Genomic DNA, 23,610 nt, shown 5'->3' with positions numbered 1-23,610 from the left:
ACAGTGGCTTTAAAAGACACCAGATAATAGAGTTGCAGTCAACAAGACATGAAGGAAAGGGTGCCGACACATTGGGATGCTCTGAGAGGTGAGCACTTCCTGACGCAAGAGAGAGAAAGATTAGAAATTTTGACATTCAACTCGCCACCGAGGGAGCAGAGAAACGACAGAGTCAAGTGCTCGACTCACCTTTTTGCTCTCTTCCATCTCGTGCTCAAACATGGCACTGAACACCGGCGAGCGAGCTGAGTCGGAGGGAAACAAAAGGCAGAGAGAGAGAGGGAGGGAGGTTTGTTATTGCGTGTAATGTTGATGCATGGTGAAGTTTCTGATATCTGTTAACAGCCTGCCACAGGGCCGGAGGAGAGCAGGCGGGATGATTGACAGCAGTGACAGCAGCAGACACATCGTGTGGAAAAAGTCGACTGCAGCTCCGGCCTGACAGACTCATGACGACCTCTCAGGTGTGTTTAGCTGGGATTTAATACTGATTGACTGACTTGACTGGAGCTTGTTTCATAAATTATGCCTTGATTAAAGTCTGTCTTCCTGTTTTGATAACGTGGTCGCCTGCTGTCTTTCGACATAGATTATTCTATCACACCAACACAGAGGATTTCAAAGATGTTAACTTCCCCCAAAAAGTACAATTCTTTTTTTTTTGTGTGTGTTTTCTTAAGAGGAGAAGTAATTTCTCAAAAGATTTCCAGCCTGCTTTTAAGTCTCTGGATTGCAAGAGACACCGTTCACCGCAGTTTACAAATCCTCTTGGGTGAAGGACAGTTCAGAGGATGAATCCATTCACAGAAAATGAGGAGTTCAAGTGGAGTAAAAAATGCAAAAGAGCTCCTCATTATGTCCTTAAGTCCCTCAAAGTAAAAAAGAAAACAGTTAAACAAAGTGTTTGCAATGCAAATCATGTTTTTATAATCCAATTTTCACCCAAATTTCATATTATTGATGTTCTCAAATCAGATTTGCCACACTTTTTAAACACAGACATATTCACAGTTGAGCTAACCAGACGTGGTGACCCATAAGCGCTGATCAAAGAGTACGCATGGATGATTTCAGCATTCGTTTTTTTTAATCATTAAACAGGTGAGGGGACCAATAACTCGCTGCACTGCTTCAAAGGCAAAACAAAGTGTGTTTTCTCTCTTATTACTCAGACCCCACCTGGAGAGGTTATGTTTAATCTCAAGCAAAGACCGACCACACGCGCCGTCTGATCCATCCACAGCACTTCAAATTACATAAATCAGTCCCACTTCTGTTGCACTTGAAATCTGCGATGTATGATGATTCTGCACGCTTAAAATAATCGACACATCTTGTCTCGGCAGGACAACGACGCCGTGTGTTTTAGCTCTTATCATTCCGGCAGTGACAGGGGTTAGTTTCGGCACAGGCTGAGGCCGAACCTCACAGATGGAGCTCAGTCTGTGTGTGAACACGACTACAGCAGGGAGAGGACGTGTCTCTACGGAGGTTGAGCTTGGCCTTTAATGAAGAATCACATATAAGCCGAAGTCGTCCTCCTCTGATACGGTTCACTTTCATTGATTATGTGCTCACCGGGCAACATTTTACATTATTGTTCACTAATGAGTGCTTAATTAACAAGTCATTAAAATTTAACAATTGTTTTAACACATTATTAAGTATACGTCAAAGTCAGTGATATGATAATTAATTTAACTACTTAATAATGAGCTAGCTGCCCACTTAATTACTCATTTGGAAACATGGTGTCATCCATCAAAACTGCACAAGCCACAAAAAATCCTGATAGTGATAGTGAGGGTAAAATGTGAGGATTAGCTGATAAGTGAATGAAAAGAAAACAGCGGGATTTACAGGAGTGGTTATGAAGTCAACACCTGCTCCGCTAGTAACTAAAATGATTGACTAAATAAATAAGACAGTAACTGTCGGGTCCCGCAGCATTCAGCTTTGATGAGTGTAGCTCAGATAAGCTTTAGCTCAGGGTAAGTATAACTTTCAAGGTCAGCCCACACACCAAATGTCCAAGAGTTGAGCTCCTGGGTTTCCCCGGCAGCTCTCAGTTTTAAGAAGCAAAGGGGAAACAAGAAAACTCAACATAAACAGTATTTACTTTCCATTCACGTTTTCAGGTTAACCAATTGTCAGGATATCTTTAGGTCCTAATTGCTTTTATCTTATGATCCGATTATAGATGTGTAGAGATTCAGTAGGAAGATTAAAGCTGTAAAAGCAGAAGAGTTAAATGGATGGTTAACTAATTATTCAACTGTCATTCTTGTTTAAAGTTGCTGTAATTGATATTTTCTCATTAAAATGAATGTAAAACAGCTCTGTACTCCAACAATTGTTAATGTTATTGTTTGCTCAGTAAGCCATGTCTGTCATGTAGTGAAATAGATAAGAAATGTTCTGGCGTCCCTGCCCAATTTAACCAATCGGGACAGTGAACTCCATAAAGAGGCGGTCCTGTCGGCTCTGCCAAGATCCTCCTGTTCTGGTACTTTGACAACTAATGGCATAACAACGACCAATTCCAGCTCTCCTGCTGACAGTAACGTACCAAACAGGACGAGTGATGAACAAAAACAAAACAGACAGGAAGTTAGCTAACATGCTGAAGGTATGACACATAGTATTTCCACATTTAATGATTCAACCAATGCTCAAACCCAGATAAATCCTCATTTTAATCAACCTAGTGCATTTCATTTGGTCACTATAACAACTGGGTAAACATCAGATTAAACGTCAGTGAATGACGACGAACGGGACCAAACATAACATTATATTGTCCACGAACCTGATTCCAGTGACATGATTGTCATTGACAGTGGTGGAGGCTTATATATAAAGACAACAACTCTCATGACCCCACGCCACTTCACTGCATCATCAATCTACATCTTTTCTCGTGAGTGTTTTGATCGAGAGATGCCTGCCAGTAGAAAGTACATACCATGTGGTTGTTTCCCTTTAGAGCCAACTGTGTTCAAGTAGCTGTTCTCCTATATATATATATATATATATAAAAATTTGTAAATCAATGTTTCATCTACATTGTTTCAGAAGTGGTGGACCAAAACAGTAAGAACCAGAGCTAGGTCGAACGGGATTAAACATTATTATCTCATTGAAGAACTAAAATAAAACCACAAACAAGCAGGCTGCCCACCACATGGAATCAAGATCAAATAACTAAATATAAAACATTATAAGTGCTGCAATCAGTCAGTGAACCTAGAGCCAAAACTAACATCAAAAGCAAACAAACACCAGGAATCACCTCCTGCCACCACGGCTACAAAAATATTACAGAAACAGTGAAATGCTGCTACCTTGACCAGGTCTCTCTTGTCAAAGAGATTTTTATCTCAGTGGGACTTATATAAAATATATCAAGAGATGCAACTTTTTTTAGAAGTAATTCATTTTGTCTACAAGGGCAATAATGGAAGTTGGCCAGGCAACTAAGAAGAGGAAGTTTGCCTGTCTGTGAAGAGTCGAGGAGACAAATGAACTCGCTGTCGCTTCTTGGTTCTTTGTATTTATCTACCATTATACAGGATAAATCATTTGCGAGACAGAGTCGTGTGCGAGAGACGGATATGTGATGTTGGTGTCCTCATTTTTTCATATATTAAGAGTCACACACACAAAAAGCCCTTAAAAAACTTGAGTGTAGTCATTAATTAACAACTGCATCCTGGGGCACTGAAACCAAACTTAACAGTGAACTGCCAGGTATGACTATGGGGACAAAACTACAGTAAGTCTGTCTGGTGCAGCTCAATACTGGTGAGCTCATACTGCAGCAACAAAGGGAAGGGGCGGGCGAGAGAGAGACAGAGAGAGGGAGCTGGGAGAGGGGGAGAGAGAGAGGGTCATGGAAAGTGAAAGAAGGGAGAGGAGAGAGAAAGAAAACAATAGACAGAAATAGGGAGTAAATAGAGAGGACAGAACTAGAGGGGTGTGAGGGGACAGAAAAAGAGAGGGAGAGAAGCAGGAGGGGGAATGGTGAAAGGAAGAGGCAAGCAGAGAGGGGAGAAAGAGACGGCGGGGAATGATAAAGGGAAACATGAAAGTGAAAAGGGGGAAGAGTGAGGAAAAAGGAAAGGAAAGAAAAGAGAGGGAATGTAAAAGACAGAGAGCAGGAGTGGTATAAATATCACATGGCCAGTGCGGAGCCAATTTGAGTTGCTCTCCCTCCTTCGTTTGATCCCTCTCTGTCCATCTCCACGGCGATTAACGGCCGGGAGAGTTGTCACGGGAACGGCCAAGAGGGGGAATAACGAGGAGGACGGACGTTGTCTGGACCAAGTAGAGCAGAGAGAGAGAGAGAGAGAGAGAGAGAGGGAAAGAGAAAAGAGAAAGAGACAGAGAGAGAGAGAGAGAGAGAGAGAGAGAGAGAGAGAGAGAGAGAGAGAGGAAGACCCCAAACCACAGCAGCACATAATTAAAATGGCTCCTCACACACACATTTCAACAAATCCAATAATGAACAGCCTCTCTTTGCCCCAACAGAGACACACAGTTCACCAGTTTCCCTCAAACTTTTCACCATCCGATGCTTCCTGTCATCAAAGTGCCAATATCTGCGACAAGTTGTTCACCACACATTGTGTACGTGTGTGTGTGTGTGTGTGTGTGTGTGTGTGTGTGTGTGTGTGTGTGTGTGAGCGTGCGTGTGTGTGTGAGCGCAAACACAACAGTGTGCGTTTGATGTGAACTCTATAAGGGCCGAGACTGACACCGAAGGCATGCAGGTGCTCGAAGGTGCCAATAGCTGATACTTTTGTACAGATATTCAATGTATTCAAATTTAATCATCCCTGTGGCAAGCAAAATTATTCATTAAAATTAAAAATCTGATGAAGTATTTCCCCCTGAATTCAATCCTTGTCACAGCGGAAAAGCGTCAGAAAGATTTAGACCCAATCTAAAAACTCCTCGAATGAAACCCAGAATAATGAAAAACAAAATAACTCCACCACTTTCATTAGTTTGGAACAGACATAATCTTAACAGACATCGACAAAGAAACACCAGTTTTGAAACCAGTAAGGTCATTTTTCAACCAAAGAATCATTCATAGGTTTTACAGTATATTCTCAAATGCCGCGATTCTCTGTTTAACAGAATTATAATTAAAAAAGCATCCGTGTTTTGGACTGCAGGTCAAACGGAACAATCGATCGAAACACAATGGCTATCTCATTTTCATCATCATTAACAACACGTCATCATTGGTGATTGATGAAGTTTTACCACCTGCTTAAATGAAGTTAAGTCTTTAACTGTCACCATTATCAGACATGTTTTAATGAAGCATATTCTCACCTGCGAGGATGGCTTTGTGCGCCTGGAATTTCTGGCCGGCGACACACAAGGAGCAGTCTGTGAACCTGGAGTTTTCCCATAGATCTCCGAGCTCCTCGGCCAGCCTGCAGTCAGGAACCTTCACCGTGTTCATTGTGTTCTGACCTGAGATGTTGACAGAGTCCTGTACCACGCTCACCTGGAAACCAACAGTTACAGAGTACATCAGTACGATTTTTACTTTCATACCCCTTCTTGAGCATGCCTGTAAACGTCTGTCTGTCTTTTCAAGATTTGTGACAGTGTGTGACAAGAGTATCTACATCTTCTAGGTTGAACTGTCCCTTTAACAAGCTCACTGGTTCACACAGAGGCAAATAAATACCATGCAATGTTCATAAACCGACAATAAATCAGTCAATCAAACATGCTGTGAATGATTAATGTGGGTCTCTGCCTCTGTAATCAATACATCAGCCACTCAGTATGGAGGCTATTCAAAGACAACCTATTCTTCCTTCTTTATCCAATCTGATTGGCTACGCGCTCAAACAAGCCAGAAAATCGACAATGAAGTCAAATTGCTTGTGTGACTGTGTGTGTGTGTGTGTGCGACTGTGTGTGCGACTGTGTGTGTGTGTGTGTGTGTGAGTTGTCTGTATGTCTTCCCCGCTGACTTCACCACCTGTTCCAGACAATGTCAACCAGACTCATTTATCTCTCAACAGGACTCACGGCAAACACACACACACACACACACATGCAGGCTCGGAAGCACAAACGCACACATTCTTACACACACAGCAATGACTACTGTGAGTAATTTCCGACAGCCTGGATTGACTGACTTGCAGATTTTTACCTGCTTACTGTGCCATTTAATCAAAGGACACTAGTTAGTTACCCACAGTTTCACTGACAATGTGGTCAGACAGTTCAGCCGGGTTGGGTCGATTTAAACATTTTTTACACTGGTTCGATTTTATATGAGGTGTAATATCAGAACAGATGAGTAATACCGAATTTCACTACCAGCTCTTGCATGTGACTCAGCCACTCCCAAGAGGAACATAATGAGAGCACATGAACGACAGGAGCACTACAGTCAGTCAGGCCAACTGTGACACATTGCCTTTTTATTTCTCACAACACCCATTTAACTTAACTCTTCTTATTGTAAATTTTAGCATCAACATAATAAATAAGACCTCAGTTTTAGATGTTATTTTGAAGAGATATCTTCTGAAGTTAGCATGCTAAATATCTAGCCCCAGGTCTTAAAACCTTCTTTTGACCAAGTGGTCCAAAGCTCCTGTCCTCGCAGTGTAAACACCAACATTCCCCTGGTACTTTGCTAGCTGTACTGCTAACTGAGCTAACACACTAACAGCAGCTACAGTCATGGATGTATTAAGAGAATACAGTTAGCAGCAGTTAGCAGTTACTCTGGTGATATGCTGTCCCTATTTGTTGGGAGTTTGAATGCAACAGGTGACCATGTTTTATGTATTGCATCTTTAATTACTATATTTTCTTCCATGACAATGTGATGCATAATTATAACATTCAAGCAAAAAACTGAGTCAAAAATGTGTTTCTACATTACCCAGCACATTAATACAATGGATTTTGTTAATTCATCACATTATTTAATTGGTTGTGCATCACATTCGGCAATGCTACGACTACGAGACATCAGAAAAACAGAAAAAACTTGAGGATGATAACCTCTGTTCATTGTTTTCATTGCTGACAGCTCCTAAACACATTCACAATACAGTTTTCAAGAAAAATGCTGAAAATCCCCACAAAGTGACCTTGCTGTTGAAGCTTCAGCCAGGGAGGCTGACAACGCCACACACAAAAAAAATAGCCAAGTTCGCTCCTCATCTATCTATCTGCCCACCTATACGTCCAATAGCGCATCCATCCACCTATTCAGCTCACACAAAAAGAATCCGAGAAAAGGAGGAGAAGCACATACAATAGAGAAGTGCGTGGCAAGCAGGAAATTGAATGTCAAGGAGCCTTGTTTGCTCCTGATGGAGGTTTGAGGGTTAGCCTGAAGGGGACAGAAAGACAGAGAGAAAGGGAGACGGAGGAGAAGATAATAAAACAGAAGAAGAGAGTGAGAAAAGGAGAAGAGAGAGAGGGAGGGAGATACAGCGATAATAAAAGGCGGAGAGAATACAGATGCAGAGATACCGAGTGACAGACGGACAGAGAATAGAGAGGCCATCGGACCCAAAGGAGGGTGGAGATGTGAGCGAGGTATTGGTGGGATCTACAGTTGGAGATGGCCTCTCATAAGCAGCAGCTCATTTCTGGCACAGAAAATGCCAGAGACACAGCAAGAAGGAAATGTGACTTTTGTGAAGAGAGGAGCATTCCAAAGTATTCCTTAGTGTGTGAGTGTATGAGTGTGAATGTACTGTATGTGTGTGTGTGTGTGTGTGTGTGTGTGTGTCAGTCTGTGACAGTCTGGTTTCCATAGCTGGCTCTATTAATCACACTCCAGGGGGATGCAGGTCTGACTGACGGACTTATATCCATCTCCACCCACTTTCAGAGGAATGCTCACACACACACACACACACGGCTCACAAACACATTGACGAGGCGGCAGTCCCGCGCAGACACTGGCATTCATAAAAAACACTGATTAGCAATACAGAAAGCCTGTGAGGAAGGGAGCTGATGTGTGTAGGAGAGAAGAGAGAGGAAAAACAACAGAGGAGTGAGACAGACGGACGGACAAAGAGACAGAGGGCAGAGGACGGAAGTTCAGTGAGCTCAAGTCGGAATGAAAAATGGCTTTGGAGGAGGAGGAGGAGGAGGAGGAGAAGGAGGAGGAGGGTGGCGAGTCCGGCGCTGTGTCCTGAGTACACACTGAAAAAATAAACAAGTGCTGAAAAGCGAGTTGGAAGGGAAGCCAGCGAGCCTGGTCAATGTGTTTCGGTATAAATAGCCCAATTAGCATGGCGGAGCCGTCGCTGGGCTCTCAGACGCAGCGTGGCAGAGCCAGTCTAATTACTGGCTAACTTGACCAATTATTCCCCTGTTTAACCAGGCAGAAACTAAAACGCAGCACCTGGTTATTTAGACACACTGGCTGCCCTGACAGTCTTCACGCCATAAGCTGTCATCTTCAGTCACTGTCAACCTCCCTCTCTTTCTCCTCGCAACTTCCTCCTTGAACTGGACGAGTGGGCAGGGATGTAAGCCAGTTTGGCCACGTTTGTCTTTGCAGGAAGTGTCGACTTATATACTCCAAATGCTAATATGCTCTGCGCTTCTAATGCTAATTTATTGTATAAACTGAAATGAATACATAATGTGTATTTTAGATTTTGAAACTAGCTCATGAGAGAGTCGGTACAACAGGAAACATAGAAAAGATTAGGATGCGTCCGGTGGGAACACATTTCTATCGTCATAACTTTTCAGGATGTGAGTTAGGGGGCAAATTCCAACCTGACAGACTAAAGTTTTGGGGGTCATCAAAGTTATTAAGACTCATTCATTGGGGGCAATGAACGTCCTGAGCAACAAGATTGAAGATCCCAGAAAGTGCCTGACTGACCAATCAACCAACTTTTATTTTTTTCTCCCCAGTGGTGTTAATGATGGCGAAGATGATGTTGATTATGATTATAGAAACACATTCCGCATACAACCTGAGGCAAAGAATAACCGTGATAAAGAATCATTGCCGCTATATCACCACAATCATCATTTGTTTTGGTAATTAAGTTCCCATGATAAGTACTTACTAAAGCGCTCGCCTCCCAGTTAGTTCCTCAGACATCAAGATGGATCTGTCGTAAGCTCCCTCTCAAACCTCCAGGCAGCGCAGAGTTAATATTGAGTTTCGGCACCCAGATGATTTATTCATAATGCATCAATCTTTTTCTGCCTGTTTATGTGTTTGTTTATGGATTTACAGTGTTTTGCCATGCGTGAAATAGTTTCGAAAAAGAAAAAAAGAAATTCAAATCAAATCAAATTCATTAAGTTATGGAACACTTGTTCTTTACCTCCCAAGTCTAATTTCTCTGTTCAGTGCTGTGCATCCTCAGACACGTCAACACGGGCAGAGATCAGGGACACAAACAGACACAATCACACTCTCATCTTATCAAACCACACACACACACACACACACACACACACACACACACACACACACACACACACACACACACACACACACACACACACACCCACATGCTTTTTAAACAGGATCTAAGAGGGTTTCTTTGTGCGGGGTAATTTCTTTCTTGCTTCCCTCTTGCTGTTAAAATATGAATAGATCATTTGGGTGGACGTCTTTTAAATTTGAACACCGAATAGTTTCACTGACCTGATTTGGCGCAAGCTCCCTTGTATTCTGAGGCAGTTTCCTCCAGCACTCAGATTGAACATATATCTCTACGGGCTTTATGAAGTTGTCAATATACATACCTCCGTCCCACATAATTTTTTTTCCAAACTCTTCTACACATATTTCATGACCGAAAAGCCTGTGGATAACCGGGGTAGTGTTTCCACTGCTGAAGCCAGAAAATGTTCAATACTCAAAAGATAAAACTCTCCTACTGCCTCTTTATAATTATCTAACATAGTACTCGCAGTGACTTAGCCTGGGAGGATGTAAACACGGGCTATTCCAGTCTGCATGTGGCCTCTATAACAGGCTCCTTGTAGTGTATGTAGCTTTAAGCACTTTAAGTCTTTACAGTTGCAATTCTATCCCCAGATATTCATTGTATATGTTTTTGAGTAACAGGGAAATAATGACCTGGACAGCACAATGTCTCATGATCTGGGTAGAATCTATGCAGAAGTGTTATGTGTTTTTGTCACAGATGGTCGCTCTTTCTTTCTTAAGTGTAAATGAAAACGACAGACATTCTTCTCAGCAACAAGCCATAAAGCAACAGACTGAATGGGGGAAAAGCCCGGCCCAATTCTGCTGGCAGAGACGGAAAGTTTCAGAAATGACTACCAGGTTGGCAAACAGCTTTACTCAGAATGGTGGCTGCATTTAAATGGTTTATAATTGGAGTGATAATGATCCAGTGTAATTACACCCCATATTTTAAATGATATAAAGTAGAATTACTGCCTCACAGTTGTGTGCCTCCGTGCACAAGTTAAGTTGCTTCGCCTGATCTAAGGAGTTGAGTAATGGCCAGAAAATGTTTTGCAGAACATTATGATGTCACAGTAAAGTATACTTTTGAGTTTTTGGAGATAAAACATCATAACTTCATCATTTTATCCTATTAGACATTGTGTGTGTGACAAAAACATCTTCTGTGGGGTCAAAGTGATCTTTACCTTAGCCCACCAAATTCTACTCAGTTCATCCATGACTTCAAATGGACATTCAGTGTGTTCTTGAGATATGTTCACAAGAAAGGGACAGACAGATGGACAGCCTATCAACATAATGACTTTGGTCATGGCTATTGCTGGCGTGGAGGCTTTAAAACTGTTACCAGAATTGGTGGAACATATTCAATGTCTGTGCTCAACATGTTGCATTGATTGATTGCCCATTGATTCATTTTTTATTTCATTAAACTCCCCCTCTGTGATTGCCCCCCGTGGTGCCACTATGTCTGAAAAACGCAGTGAAAGTACCCTCTTGGATGCCCCTATGGTAGATAAAACATGATAAAGTGTCCTCTAGGGTGTCCTTTCAGTGGAGAGAACGTACTGATGTGACCTCTCTTTACCATGTATCTAAATGTATCTGGACTTTCTGTGCGCTGGTGCCCTTGTCAATGTTTTTCACCCCTGGCCCTCAAACATCCAGAGTCCACCACTGTGTTGCTCCAAATGTTTTGATAAAATGACCACTGTACACGTTTTTCAATTTTGGCCGTCTCATTGCCGGGTCTACTTTCTTGTGGATTATACTTTGTTGTTGACAGGTTATCACAGAGCAAATCGATGCAACAGCGGTGAAGGTAAGGATTCAGCACTCTGAGCACTGGCTACACATGAAACGGGCTCCCTAACAGCGACAACTGTACCCCGCTAAATGATGACGGTAATCTAAATCTGATTACCTGGGGCAATCTACTGTTGAGCTCTGCAGAGGTGAAGATTGGAACATTAAGAAATAAAAACTGAATTGTTTGCGCAATACAAGCGAAACAACATTAACCGTATTACATCTGCACCGTGCTCGAAATCAAACACAATGTTAGCCTGCATGATGATGCTGCTTGGGAGGAATAAAGCAATGCATTAAAAGAAAATTCATTGCAAATTTATTAAAAGTTAATTAAGGAAAGGCAACAGCAGAGGTTGTGCGGCAGTGTATCACAGTTACATCATCTGTTATCTAAATATCTGAGGGAAATCTTAATCGGAAGCAAATGTTTGAGAGAAATACTGTACATCACGTAATTTAATACAGTGTGAATATCTAGGACTTCACGGGGTGGGTGTGTCTGAGACAAGGGACACACACACACACACACACACACACGGATCATACACACAAACACTTTTCATCTACAACGGCTTAATAGATCTGTGATCTTTAAACTTGTCTCCTGAACCCCCGAGCATAAAACTCATCACCGGCTTTTTATAATGCATGACTGGCCCTCCACTCTCCAGCCAGCCAGAGTAAACAGGCTCCGTGTCACAGACCCACTCTGCCGCTCTCTTTCTTTCTCCCTCTCCCTTTTCTTATTCACCCTCTCAACCCACTTTTCAGATGTTACTGCTCTTGGAAAAAAAAAAAGAAAAGAAAATCAAAAACACTCAGAGCGATGACAGGAAATTTTAGTTAAGAGACAGGCTCTGATACAGGAGTCAGAGTTAGCCACCCTGCGGCAGCTGCGACGGGTAGCTGAACTGATTAAAACTGAGAATAATAGCAGAATCTCATTTGTTCCTGCCACCGTTAAACAAACACAGCCCCAAATCCCAACGCTATTAAACAAAAGTCAAAAATAAACACTGCACTCGCTCTCCTCGGAAGACAATAGCTGGAACCTCACCTTCTTTAATTACAGGTTATTCATTTTGTGTACGTTGACTCTAATTGCATTTCAAACACCTTATTTAACCTATAAGGAGTTAATGGGAGCTATTGCGGTGGCTGTCCTAACAAGACACTGTTTGGTAAAGCCTTTTCTTTGGAGCATAATAAGTGATTGGGGGGGGTGGACAGTTAGCCTGAGCGGCAACTAACACCACACAAAAGAGCATTGCATGGAAAACTACTCCCGCTTTGTGCAGCGTGAAATCATATCGCCTTTGCTCGTGGCATGATAGAAAAAAAAGCCTGACTTTGTTATTAAAATAACAAGTGTTTTCTGGCTGCACTGTAAACAAAAAGAGTAATTGCTCCTCTTTTGTATCCGTGACAAAGTAGACCTGTCGCACCAAGCCGCACCTGCTGTGCCCGCCAGTAACCAGAGGTTAGACTGGTCATTTCAGTGGCTGTTAGAGGACCCAGCAGTGTCCATCTCAGTGAATGAGTCCGCTGACAAGCAGGCCTATCATTGACAGAGCTATTTGAGTGAATCTACACAGACATAGGAATTTTTCATGCATGATTTGAAGTCACGCCGCTGAACGAGCGCTGTTGCCTGCGTACCGATTCACGGCCAAGTGTGCTGTGCCTAGCCAACCTTGTTCTTACACATACACACCTAGGCCGAGGGATTTTCAGACACACACATACACACAACCGTACACACAGTATTACCACTGGCAGTGAGCATGTGCCTTTCCATGCCGCCTGTGAGCACCAGCCATTTGGGTCTCTTTTAAGTCCTTTTTGTTTTCTCTGCTGGAGGATCACAGACACTAAAGTGATAGCTTTGAGACTCCGAGGCCCGAATCTGAAGTGCTTGAAGGAAATGTTTGGACAAAGAAGATAAATAAATATGCAGGCAAAAGTTGCGTGTTTGTTCAATTTCTGCCGCCTTTACTCTGGGAGAAGCTAAGGGCTTTTGATGGGATATAAAAGACGATGTGGTGTGTAGAGGAGGCAGTATCAATTAAAGGATCCGCTGTGGCTCGAAAACGGGCGCCAACAAGCTCTCACAGTAAAAATCCCATTGCAAGAGATGGATCAAGCTGTGTACTCTTTGCATTAGGTCTCCAGTCCCCTTTCTAGATGATCCGAACCATCCTACCTTGTTCCCGTCGGCCCCCCTCTTCAAAACACAGTGACAGATGACTGTACAATAAATATATTTCACATCATTACCCTGAAATAAAGATGATTTTGTCTTCCCATTTTTCTTTCAATAACCCCACTACCTGGATTCTTTCTCTCCTGCCCTTTCTTCCCTGTGTCTCCTCCCACCTCTGCCTCTTTATCCTGCTCCATGAGGTGTGTGCATGTGTGTGCGTGTTGTTCAGTGCGCAGGGAGGGAGCAGCTGGAGCATCTGCAGTCGTCTCCTCTGACAGCAGCACGGCATATGGCAGGGCCCTGTGAAGGATGGGTGCTGTCACCCGGCAAAGTGCTTACCCACCGACAAGAGAGGCGAGCTGCGCTAACACTATGAGGAAGAGGAGGAAACAGCTGAACATCAGCACCCCACTCATTTATTCTCCCGCCGCCACCTCGCTCCAGGAGGGATGGAGTGGAGGAGCCTTAAAGCAGAGACCTCCAACCGGCTAGTGGTGGCCAAGACACCGGCTGAAATCCATTTAGGTAAATCGTATCAAAGAGCGTCCATGCGCACAAGATAAACCAATTGAGAACACTGACTCATCTTTACACAAGGAAGCGCCCGATCGCCACATTTGCAATCGTCGACCTTCTGGGTGTCACACAGAGGTGCATAAGTCCGCGTGACTGGTTGCCATATAGTACATTAATATTAACCAGGCACAGACTGCCTCATGATACCACCGTGAATTAGGAGGCTAAAATGTAAGTTTAAGCTCAGTGGGGTTGAACAATATTTCCTCCTCAGTTGTGCATTGATCTCAGGGAAATTAAACTCTAATTCTCTGTTAACATTTATCACTTTGTAAATGGCACATATTCTGTAATTTATGAGTACATTTCCAAAGAAGGTCTGTGTTACTAATTTCTCCTGCATCTACCTCCTGATTGAGCATCACGAGTGGATGAAAAATGTTTACTTTGGCCAAATCCACCTGAGAAAAACTGTTAACATTACACATATGATTCCATCATATCAAAGGCCATAAGCACATTCATGGGAAACAAAAAAGAGGTGAAGTATAAGACAAATCAAAGACGGCGGAGATTCTTTTGACATGGATTTAAATGCTGAGATAAAAGCAGCCTAACGCACACAAAACAAAACAAAGTTTATTTGAAGCCCAAAGTGATTTTAAAGCTCAACATAAACTGCAGCATCGGACCAGTACGCATTTGCATCAAAGTAATCAGATATCGTTGTCATTAAGTATAGTCTAACTGCTTCAAGAGACTCTTGAAAATTCCTGTGCTGATTGCTTCTTCCTCCCTTAAATAGAAAAATGCAACACAAAGAAGTGCATAAGATGCAGACATGCTTGGCAAAAACAAGATGTGTGTTTGGGGCAAAATGTGTCACATCTGCGTCTGACTAACGGGCGCAAAAGCAGCAGTAAATCCATCCCTCTGTTCTCGCACTTCACTTCACTTCACTTAATCTCCCCAGTCTCAGAGAATTAAGGGTGTAAAGAAGACGGTGGCTATAAATACAGTAACTCTCAATTTGTAACTTGAATGGAAAGACAATAAAATCAGTGCAGTTTTTAATAACAGGCCGACATCAGATCATATCGGCAAACAATATATCAGCATAATCCGACAGCCGTGTGACCCAAAACAGATGCTCCTGATGCACAGGAAGGCAATCGATGTCCACAAAAAAAAAGACAAGAAGCTGCCAAAACAATCAATGCACACTACTTCATTAAGGTGCTTGAGTTAAAATTCCTGTTTTATTTATCGTAGTGGCTACAAGACGAACGCTTATCTGCACTGCAACAGGGAAAAACAATGACACTCAAACTTTTCATTCACCGTAAGTGTCTAGTTGAGACAGTGACAGATAATGTGTAGCCTATCAATGGTTAAGGCCGCATTCAACCAAAGCAGGCACTGAGTGTCTACATGGCGGGTAAAGAATATCAGGGTTGATCCTTTATGTTGCTCCTGAAGCCACAGCAGTCTGGGGAGGAATCGATGGTCTCCTCTGTGAAATAAACCTAATGTGTCCGGCAGCAGTAGCACTCTCCTTCCAGATGACTACAGGTGGACCACAGTGCTCCTTCACTTCTCAGCAACCAATTTAACATGAGTGACAGATATGTTTCACTACAAACTTCTCCCCTCCCCAAAAAAACCCCACATTCTTTTCCCTTCAGTCAGTCATAACAGACTTCCAGAGTAGTAACCCTTACGGTGTCAGTCAAAATGACTCTGCCGGCAGTCAAATCACGACAGCACCACAAAGATGTTGAGTTTTTCCCGGGAGCTACGAGACCCCCCCAAGCGAGTTAGTGGTATTGCTCGAAAAACTTTCAGGGAATGCGCATTATCTATAGGACGAACAGCTAGGAGGCAACGGTCTGACCTAAGAGCAAGAGGTTACCTGCAGTGCTGACAGGAAAAGACAGAGGTGAGGTGGAGAGAGAGAGGACTTAACCTCCTTTACCTCTGCATCTCATTAGACGAAGGAGGAGAAGAAGACGGTAAAAATGACTCACATCTTCATTCACACATTCTCTAGAACAAAATCAAATCTGAACTATCTTAGTCTTTTGTTTTTTTATCCTGTATCCTATTTATTTTTTCCCTCTTTGTCTGTTCTTTGCCACACAGGGTGTCCACTGCCTTTCCTCAAATCTCCTCTCACTAGTCCTTTATCTCTCTCCATCCCCTCATGCTCTCTTTTGACAGCCTTTAATGGGAGCTATCTCCCCATTAAATACCTGCAGGTGTCTGCAGGGCTTTGGCAGGGATGGAGAGAGAAAGAGAGATGGAGACAAAGAGCGAAAGACAGCAGTGGCTGGTTGTTCAGGCCCTCTCCGACATGACATAAAGCCAGATTCCTTTTGCTAAATTTGAATTACTAATGTCTCCGGAGGCAAATGAATTGAGCAGAGGGACCAAGGGTCAGAAAGAGAGGTTGAGCAAGTATCCCCCTCCCAGAGTGATCTGGCTTCTCCTCATAGCCTTTTCGCCTCTCTGACACTTTACTACACAGAGTGAAAAAGGAAGAAAGACAGGAGACGCAAGGAGGGCAAAGAGGGAGGAAAGAAAAGTAGGGCTGAGCAGGGAGGGGGGTGATAAGGGACATGGGGAGAGGTGAAGGTAGAGCGAGGGGGGGAAAAGTAAGAAACTCAAAGTGGGAGGCAGCGCGAGATGAAAGGAAAAGGGAAAAGAGGAGGAGGAGATTGGGTTTGAATGAAAGATAAGATGGAGGGGGAAAAGAGGAAGTGGAGGGGATGAGAGGAGAGAGGAGAGGGAGCGAGCTGGGCTCTGGGGCGATGGGGCTCTCTCAGATGCCGGACTAGACCATCTGGACGAAAGCGGAGCCAGGTCTCTGACGGTAAACACTGGGCTTCACTTTCACATGGAAAAAGACCAGGGAAAGAGATTCAAACACCCGTTCAGCACTTTCTTACCAGCAATCCACCCAAAACCCAGACTCCGCCAACTGTCCAGCCCACGTGTTGGTGGAAAACGATATCAGACCTCACTGTTGGCAAGCTCATCATTTACTGCACACAACATCCCACTCCTGACTGCCTTTTTTTTCCACCACACACACACACACACACACACACACACATTTTAGAATTAATTTGTTAATACCGCTGCCTGTCTGTGTTTCAAGTCTCTGGCTGTCTTTCAGAATAGCAACTCTACAGACATCTCGGGTCATCTGGGGCTGTTCTGCTACAAGGTTTAAACAAGCTTAAAGGGACAGTTAGCCAGAAAACTGAAATACATATTTTTTTATATATATATTGTTTTGGTTTAAGTTGCCAAGTCTGGGAGCTATCGGCTGTAGAGTTGTCTGCCCGTTCTCGATTAAAATGGAGCCTAATGGCACTCGGCACTGTCTCATTCCAGAAATCATGACCTGGTTAGTCAAGTTAATACGTAGACCTTGTTGTGAGCAGTTTCATGGATCTAGAGGCTCATGACAGGGTGGGAAGTAAACATTAACAGCATCCTCCTTGCCTGAGCTGTAACGTTAGCTCAGCTTAGTTAGCTAAGCTTAGTTAGCTAGCCATGAGTAGGTGCGTGCTTCTTTCTGCAAGGTGGTACTTAAAGAATGTAGTTCCTCACAACGAGATTATCATGAGTAAACTGGTCATGATTTCATGAAAAACATTGCTGTCGAGTTTTTCAAATGTATGTTTTGGTGCTATTTCCAGTATATTAAAGAGAAAGGCAGACATCTCTATGGCTGATATGTCAAAAACTCAGCAGCCTGCACCAAAGCAATCCAGATGGATCAACAGAGCAACAGGGAAAAAGTGAAACATGTGTTTCTGATTTTGTGGTGAACTATCCCTTTAAGTTATTATGCTATACACAGTGAGAGAAAACTTTTACAGGACCTGAGACTACTTTTGAATCTTAAAAAATACAGAAAATGTTATCTGCCATTTTTATTTATCTACTTATGCTCTCATTTAATCTCTTTCTGCTGTAAACACTTTTTATAAGAAGCAAATCGATTTTTCCTTGTGTGCAAAAAGGTGCTGTATAAATCAGGGTTGCCTCGCCTCGCTTGTTCACGAGCACAGCCGGCTAATTACAACAGCACAACAGACATTTACGGGGGAGGAAGTGGCCACCGAGGACTTGAACCAGCAACCCCCCCTCCACCAACACACACCTCCTTCAGGAGAGTGGATGAATTCAGCGAGAGAGGACTCTTCAAGGTAACTAATCCCCTCTCTCTTCCAGCTCATTCTCTCCAGCAAACCGTCTCATCCTCAAAATTATGTCCCAGTGAGATGCGACTGCACAAACACACACAATATATGCATAAGATACTCCCACACACAAACACACGCACACACACACACGACTCTACCCCCTATCCCACATGGCTCTGGAGAAGCAGCACTGCCCCTCCTACCCCTCTGTCAATAAGCCCAGTTTGGAAACACTTTAAACAGACTAGCACATTGCTCTGCTACAAAAAGGGAAAACTTCAAGACATGCTCTCCTCCATACCCGCAGGGTTAATTAGAATTGTTTTAAACAGCCACTGCCATGCTTTTTAAACATTTATGGGCGCATGCATTACAACTAAGGCATTAACATATCCAGAAAGTTTAACCTCTTCTCTGCTCTCTGGCTCCATTATGAGGAGCAGAGGGGAATGAGAGGGAGGACAGTTGACCTCTGCTGCCCCCTGTGTTACAGCTGAAAAACAACAAGGGAATTTTCAATGAGGAGCAGCAGCCGGCTTCGGATCAGAGGAATCGGAGCCAAGCCACCATGCCGGCTGAATGACAATCAGCTTGTATGTTAGTGATGAGAGAGAGAGATCTAAACCCAGAGGCTATGTAGTACCAATAAAAACATACATTATTCACTAACAGGGACATACAATGAATGGTAGTGCTGGATAAAAAGAGGAGCGATACAAGAATTACACTTGCAATCACTCCGAGGCAAAAACCCACCACTACAAACAGCAAGTTTATATATTTCAACAGTATTCATTATTTTTAGATCCAATTAAAATGATATATTTTGGGATAATCCAAGTAGTTCTACTAATGTCAATGTGACCCAACATCACAGTTTTGTTTTTTGAAGTCTAATCATAGAAGTCTGTATTTGTTTCCACGACTGAAATCTCATTTGATACCTAACACCTGTGATCTACTAATATAATCAGGATTACCATCTTTGAATGAATGAATTTCTTTTCTTTCTGATGACAGTGACTGTGTTTAACAAATAACCTGAATGCAGATCAACTGTGACAGGCCTTACCTCACAGAAAAGCGTTAATTTGTCATCGGGCAGCAAACCATTGGCCTCTTCCAGCAGGAAGTCCCTCCTTATAAACTTTTTGAAACCCCAGTCCTTCCCCTGGACGAAGCGGTATGCTCTCTGGCTCTCTGCAAAAGGAAACACACGGACAAACAAGGAGGAACAAGATTATTTTTGAGACTTTCACAACGTGATTAAGCTCTGCGTGTGTGAATTTGTGTGCGAAAGAGAGAGTTTGTTATGAGTCATGGCCATAAGCAGCGGAGGAACAATGGCGAAAGAGGCTGGGTGCAGGAAGTATTGCCTGCGGGGAGCTTTTAACACTTCAGAAGAAAACAGAATCTCTCTCTCTATCCCTCTTTCACTCTCTGTATCCTCTCGCTGCCACATAAAGACTAGTGGTAAACATGAGACAGAACTGCTGTGCCTCTTTGGCCAAGAAGTGAGAAATTGCAGGGATCAAAGCAGTCCAATTATCATGTGTTTATGGAGTGCCAATTATCTCTGACAGTGGCAGGAAGGATTCTGTAACACTCAGTCGCACTACAAAGACACAGCAAAGGTGCTGGAGTTCTTGTGTGTGTGTACAATAGTCACACTGTGGGGGCGGTAACAGCTATCAACAGTCACCTAACAGTCACAAATGCTCACATACGAGGTCAAAAGATAATGACGACGGACTATGACTGCTACAGAGATCACAGCAAATTAAAGCTAATTGCTGATAGAAAGAAAGCAGGACGCCGAGACATTAATTCAGCAAGTAACTGGAGCTTCTTTGGAGGGATGTTAACACCATTCTTTGGCGAAATTACGTCATTCGCCATTTTGTTAATGAGAAGGAAAAGCGTCCTCGGGCACTGCTCTTGGGTTTCTGGATGTGTTCAGCTGAGCCGAGCTTCGGTGACAGACCGTTTCAGTGAATGGAGACATCATTGTCCATTCCTATCAGGGTAGACAGGCCTCACCACCCTATGAATATAGTAACATTAAGAATAACACTCTTTATGTATGTTATCACGTATTCTGCTATTCAAAGGGACGATTGACATCAAACAATGCAATAAAATGCACCCAGATCTACAAAAGAACCACTAGAAACAAATTCAATAGCCTCATCTTCTTATTCATTTGGCAAGCGTCACTATCAAGATCATTCTAAGGATTCCCTATTCACATGATGTTAACGTGCATCTCGATGATCGGATTATGTGAAGAAAGAGCAGCAACCTTACAGAGACACTCTGAAGATCAAATCACCAAAATCACAAGAGCAGGTTGTCTACATTGTCTACATACAGTGTATCAAATCCATACATATAAATGAGTGTTTGTGCATGAAGTAAATCAGGAAAAATACATGCAAACCCCACAGGAAGCCTCTACAGTGAGACATAGGTATTAGGAGGGTAGTGAGGTGGCCAGCAGGATTTGATTTGCAAGGGACATCTGATTTTAGCCTGTGCATAAGGATTATTTTAATGTAAATGTTATCATATCCCTCGAGGCATGAAATACCAAGAGTTGAAATGTAAAACGATTTCTGAACAATGTGCGAAAAAAACACCAGTGAATTCAAAATAACAACTGTGTTTGAACACCCTATACGATCACCAAAAGGCATGAAAATTATTTAGCTTAAATTGAGCTGGTTCATGCAGTGCCTTTTAAAGGGTTGGTTCATGTCTTTTGCAGTGGGTTATATGAGGTACTTCAGTGTTATATCCATAGTAGATGACGGCTGGCACACTCCCAGTTTCAGTACAGAAAACTTCAGAAAGAGGCGGTCCTGTCTGCTCGTCAATGCACAGGGAGCAGGATCCTTCTGCATGCCGCCATTGTCGGAACAGTGTATGCTATAACTTCGGGCGCTCCTGGTGACGGCTTATACCATCAAACACGGCAACTGAAGAAAAATGCTTGGAGAAAAGAAATAGGCAAAGAAAGGAGTCCTGTATGCGTTGTGACATAGGTGGGAGGGAGGGGATTACGTACTGCAAAACAGACAGGAATTTAGCTAAAACAACGACAACGCTTTTAGTGTACTCTATATTTTGAATGTTTTATAATAATGGATAATGAACACAACCTTTCAGTTGTTTTTAGACCCAGTTAAAGGGTATGACGAAGTAAAAGTCAGCTTAAACAGGATATAAGCTGTGCAGTCACCACATACCAAGAGGTCATCGTCTCCCCCACGTTCACACATCTGACGCTTGTGCCCACTACTTGTGTTTAGCCGTGGCAGTTCAAACAGATTTCTCTTCTGCCTGCTCTTGCGCAGAGATCCCAACAGGAGATCTGCTGACAGATCGCAGTGGGAAGCACTAAGATGAAGTGTCAATGCTGATGTAAGATCCCGTGTCAAATCCCCTGTTTGGATCTGAGGGAGCAGGCGGCCATAGAGGGGATTGGTGGGAGAGTGGAGTGCATATGCAGTTATTCCCACCACCGCTCATGCAGGGGGTCCTTTACAGTAATCCCCTGCCTCTAGAGACTGTGTACGCAGAGAGGCTGACAGAAATCACCATGCAAACACACACTCGCACACAAGCCAGATTATAAGCATGCATGGAAGCCAACAGACACAGAAAAATTACAAGTCCATGCATTCCACTTTTTCACAGTACTCTACTTTATTCATTGTTGTGCCTACGAGTAACAGAGTCAGTGTTTTCAAAAAAGACACAGTGACTTCACAACCAAAGCCAAGCAGGTTTGAAAAGAGAGTAACATTTTCTGTGGCCTTGGTTCACTGTACTGTTTGTGTCTGGGTAGACACAAAGCAACACACTCACTACCTGGCTCCTTCTCAGCAGTCTGAAGAAACTCTTTCTCTGCTGACTTTCATCTGCTCTTTCATGTCCTTTAAACATGTCTGATAAGACCAAACATGAGAGACCCAGATGAAGTCCCAAGGCACAGTATCTCCTTGTGAAGTTGTGTTATTTGGGTATGAAACAAGACTAGTGTGGACTTCCCCAGTGGCAGTATCTAAAGCTAAACTCGGGTGTGAGGAGTGAGGTTGGCAGGAGAGTGCAACGGAGGGGGAAGCAAGCCAAGAGGAAGAGGTGAGGAGAGGTGAGAGGGAACGCTGAAAGAAGCTCCGGCAGACGGGTGGAAATGGAGAGAGAGGTGTGACTTCTTCAGTGCTTACCCATGACAGTGGGGCGCCTGTGTGTATGTGTGAATGTGCACATGCATAAAGGAACCGATGATGAGGGGTTTGTGTGTGTGTGTGTGTGTGTGTGTGTGTGTGTGTGTGTGTGTGTGTGTGTGTGTGTGTGTGTGCATGTGCGTGCATGCGTGCGTGTGTGCTGAGCTCAGCTAATGTCATGCTGCCATCTCTGGTGGGGCATCAGAAACCTGCACTGGCAGAGAATCAACTGCAGGTCAGATGGCTGGCGCTCACTCTTTCAATGAGCTGGCCAAGGTGGCGGGAGTGCAAACACTCAGCCAGAATACCAAAAAGAGCTGGACAGCGGTGGAGGGGGTTCGACGCAACTGAGATATCCAACGCAAAAGAGTGATGAAAAAGAGTTGCAGTAAAAAGGGCAAGAGCAAGAGATTGTGTTAATCACACACTTGTGGTGAAGATATATAGATCTCATTACCAACCAGATTATCATTACAGAGTCTGTGTGAAAAATCACAGCCACGATGTAGACGTGCATAAGTACCACTCCATAAAGAACAGAGACAAGTTTTTACCATGCTGCGGTGCACTTTGATAGTTTCCCAGCGTTGAAGAGAGAAGTTTCTCACCCTGCCATAAAAAGACTGAAGGTGATGAGGAAGGTGAGAAAAATGAGATCTGAGCTGCAGACAGAGGGGAAGAAGAGGAAAGCGGGAGCGATGCCATGGTGTTTTAGATAGCGGGCCATCCATATTCAGGCAGAGGGCTCTGGGGCACCGTTGGCACACAGAACGAGAAGGTCGCCAGAAGACGAGCCGGCATGTCGAAAAATAACAGCCGACACAGCAGCCAGAGTCAACATCTCTCTTCCTGTCTGTCACTCTTCTGGTCTCATCTTTCACACGTTCAACTTTAGCAAAGTCTCTACACTAACCACTAACAGACTGTAATCACATCCATTTCCCAGTCTCCCAAATTATCTCTCACTTATCAGAGCCATCATGACCTAAAAATAATCAAGTCTGTGTCATGGTACATGATTTATATTGCTACTAGCTCATAAATGCTGGGATTGGGCAGTAAAACAAACTGATTATTGGTACCTTTACAAAATATTAATACAATGAGAACTTTTATTTACAAACATCACTAATGTCTATATTAGGGCTGCGA

At 43.3% G+C, this 23,610-nt stretch overlaps 1 protein-coding gene across 12 annotated transcripts in view; it reads right to left on the bottom strand.

Annotated features, from left to right (window-relative positions):
* LOC119014049 (speckle type BTB/POZ protein) overlaps positions 1–23,610 on the bottom strand; it is a 187,817-nt gene that overhangs the window by 112,802 nt on the left and 51,405 nt on the right. For all 12 annotated transcript variants that reach the window (XR_005072871.1, XR_005072874.1, XR_005072875.1 and 9 more), the window contains 3 exons: positions 19,302–19,429; positions 5,347–5,524; positions 190–245 (listed from right to left, as the gene is read on the bottom strand). Coding sequence is in view for 6 of the 12 variants with exons in the window: in XM_037088940.1 (XP_036944835.1) it covers positions 190–245; positions 5,347–5,524; positions 19,302–19,429 (362 nt within the window). In the remaining 6 variants the exon portion in view is untranslated. The remainder of the gene's footprint in view (positions 1–189; positions 246–5,346; positions 5,525–19,301; positions 19,430–23,610) is intronic.

The sequence above is a fragment of the Acanthopagrus latus genome, chromosome 23 (genome assembly GCF_904848185.1).
Source record: "Acanthopagrus latus isolate v.2019 chromosome 23, fAcaLat1.1, whole genome shotgun sequence".
Classification (NCBI taxonomy): Eukaryota; Metazoa; Chordata; class Actinopteri; order Spariformes; family Sparidae; genus Acanthopagrus; species Acanthopagrus latus.
Note: the sequence above shows the minus strand (reverse complement) of the source record. Positions and strands in the feature narration are given on the sequence as shown.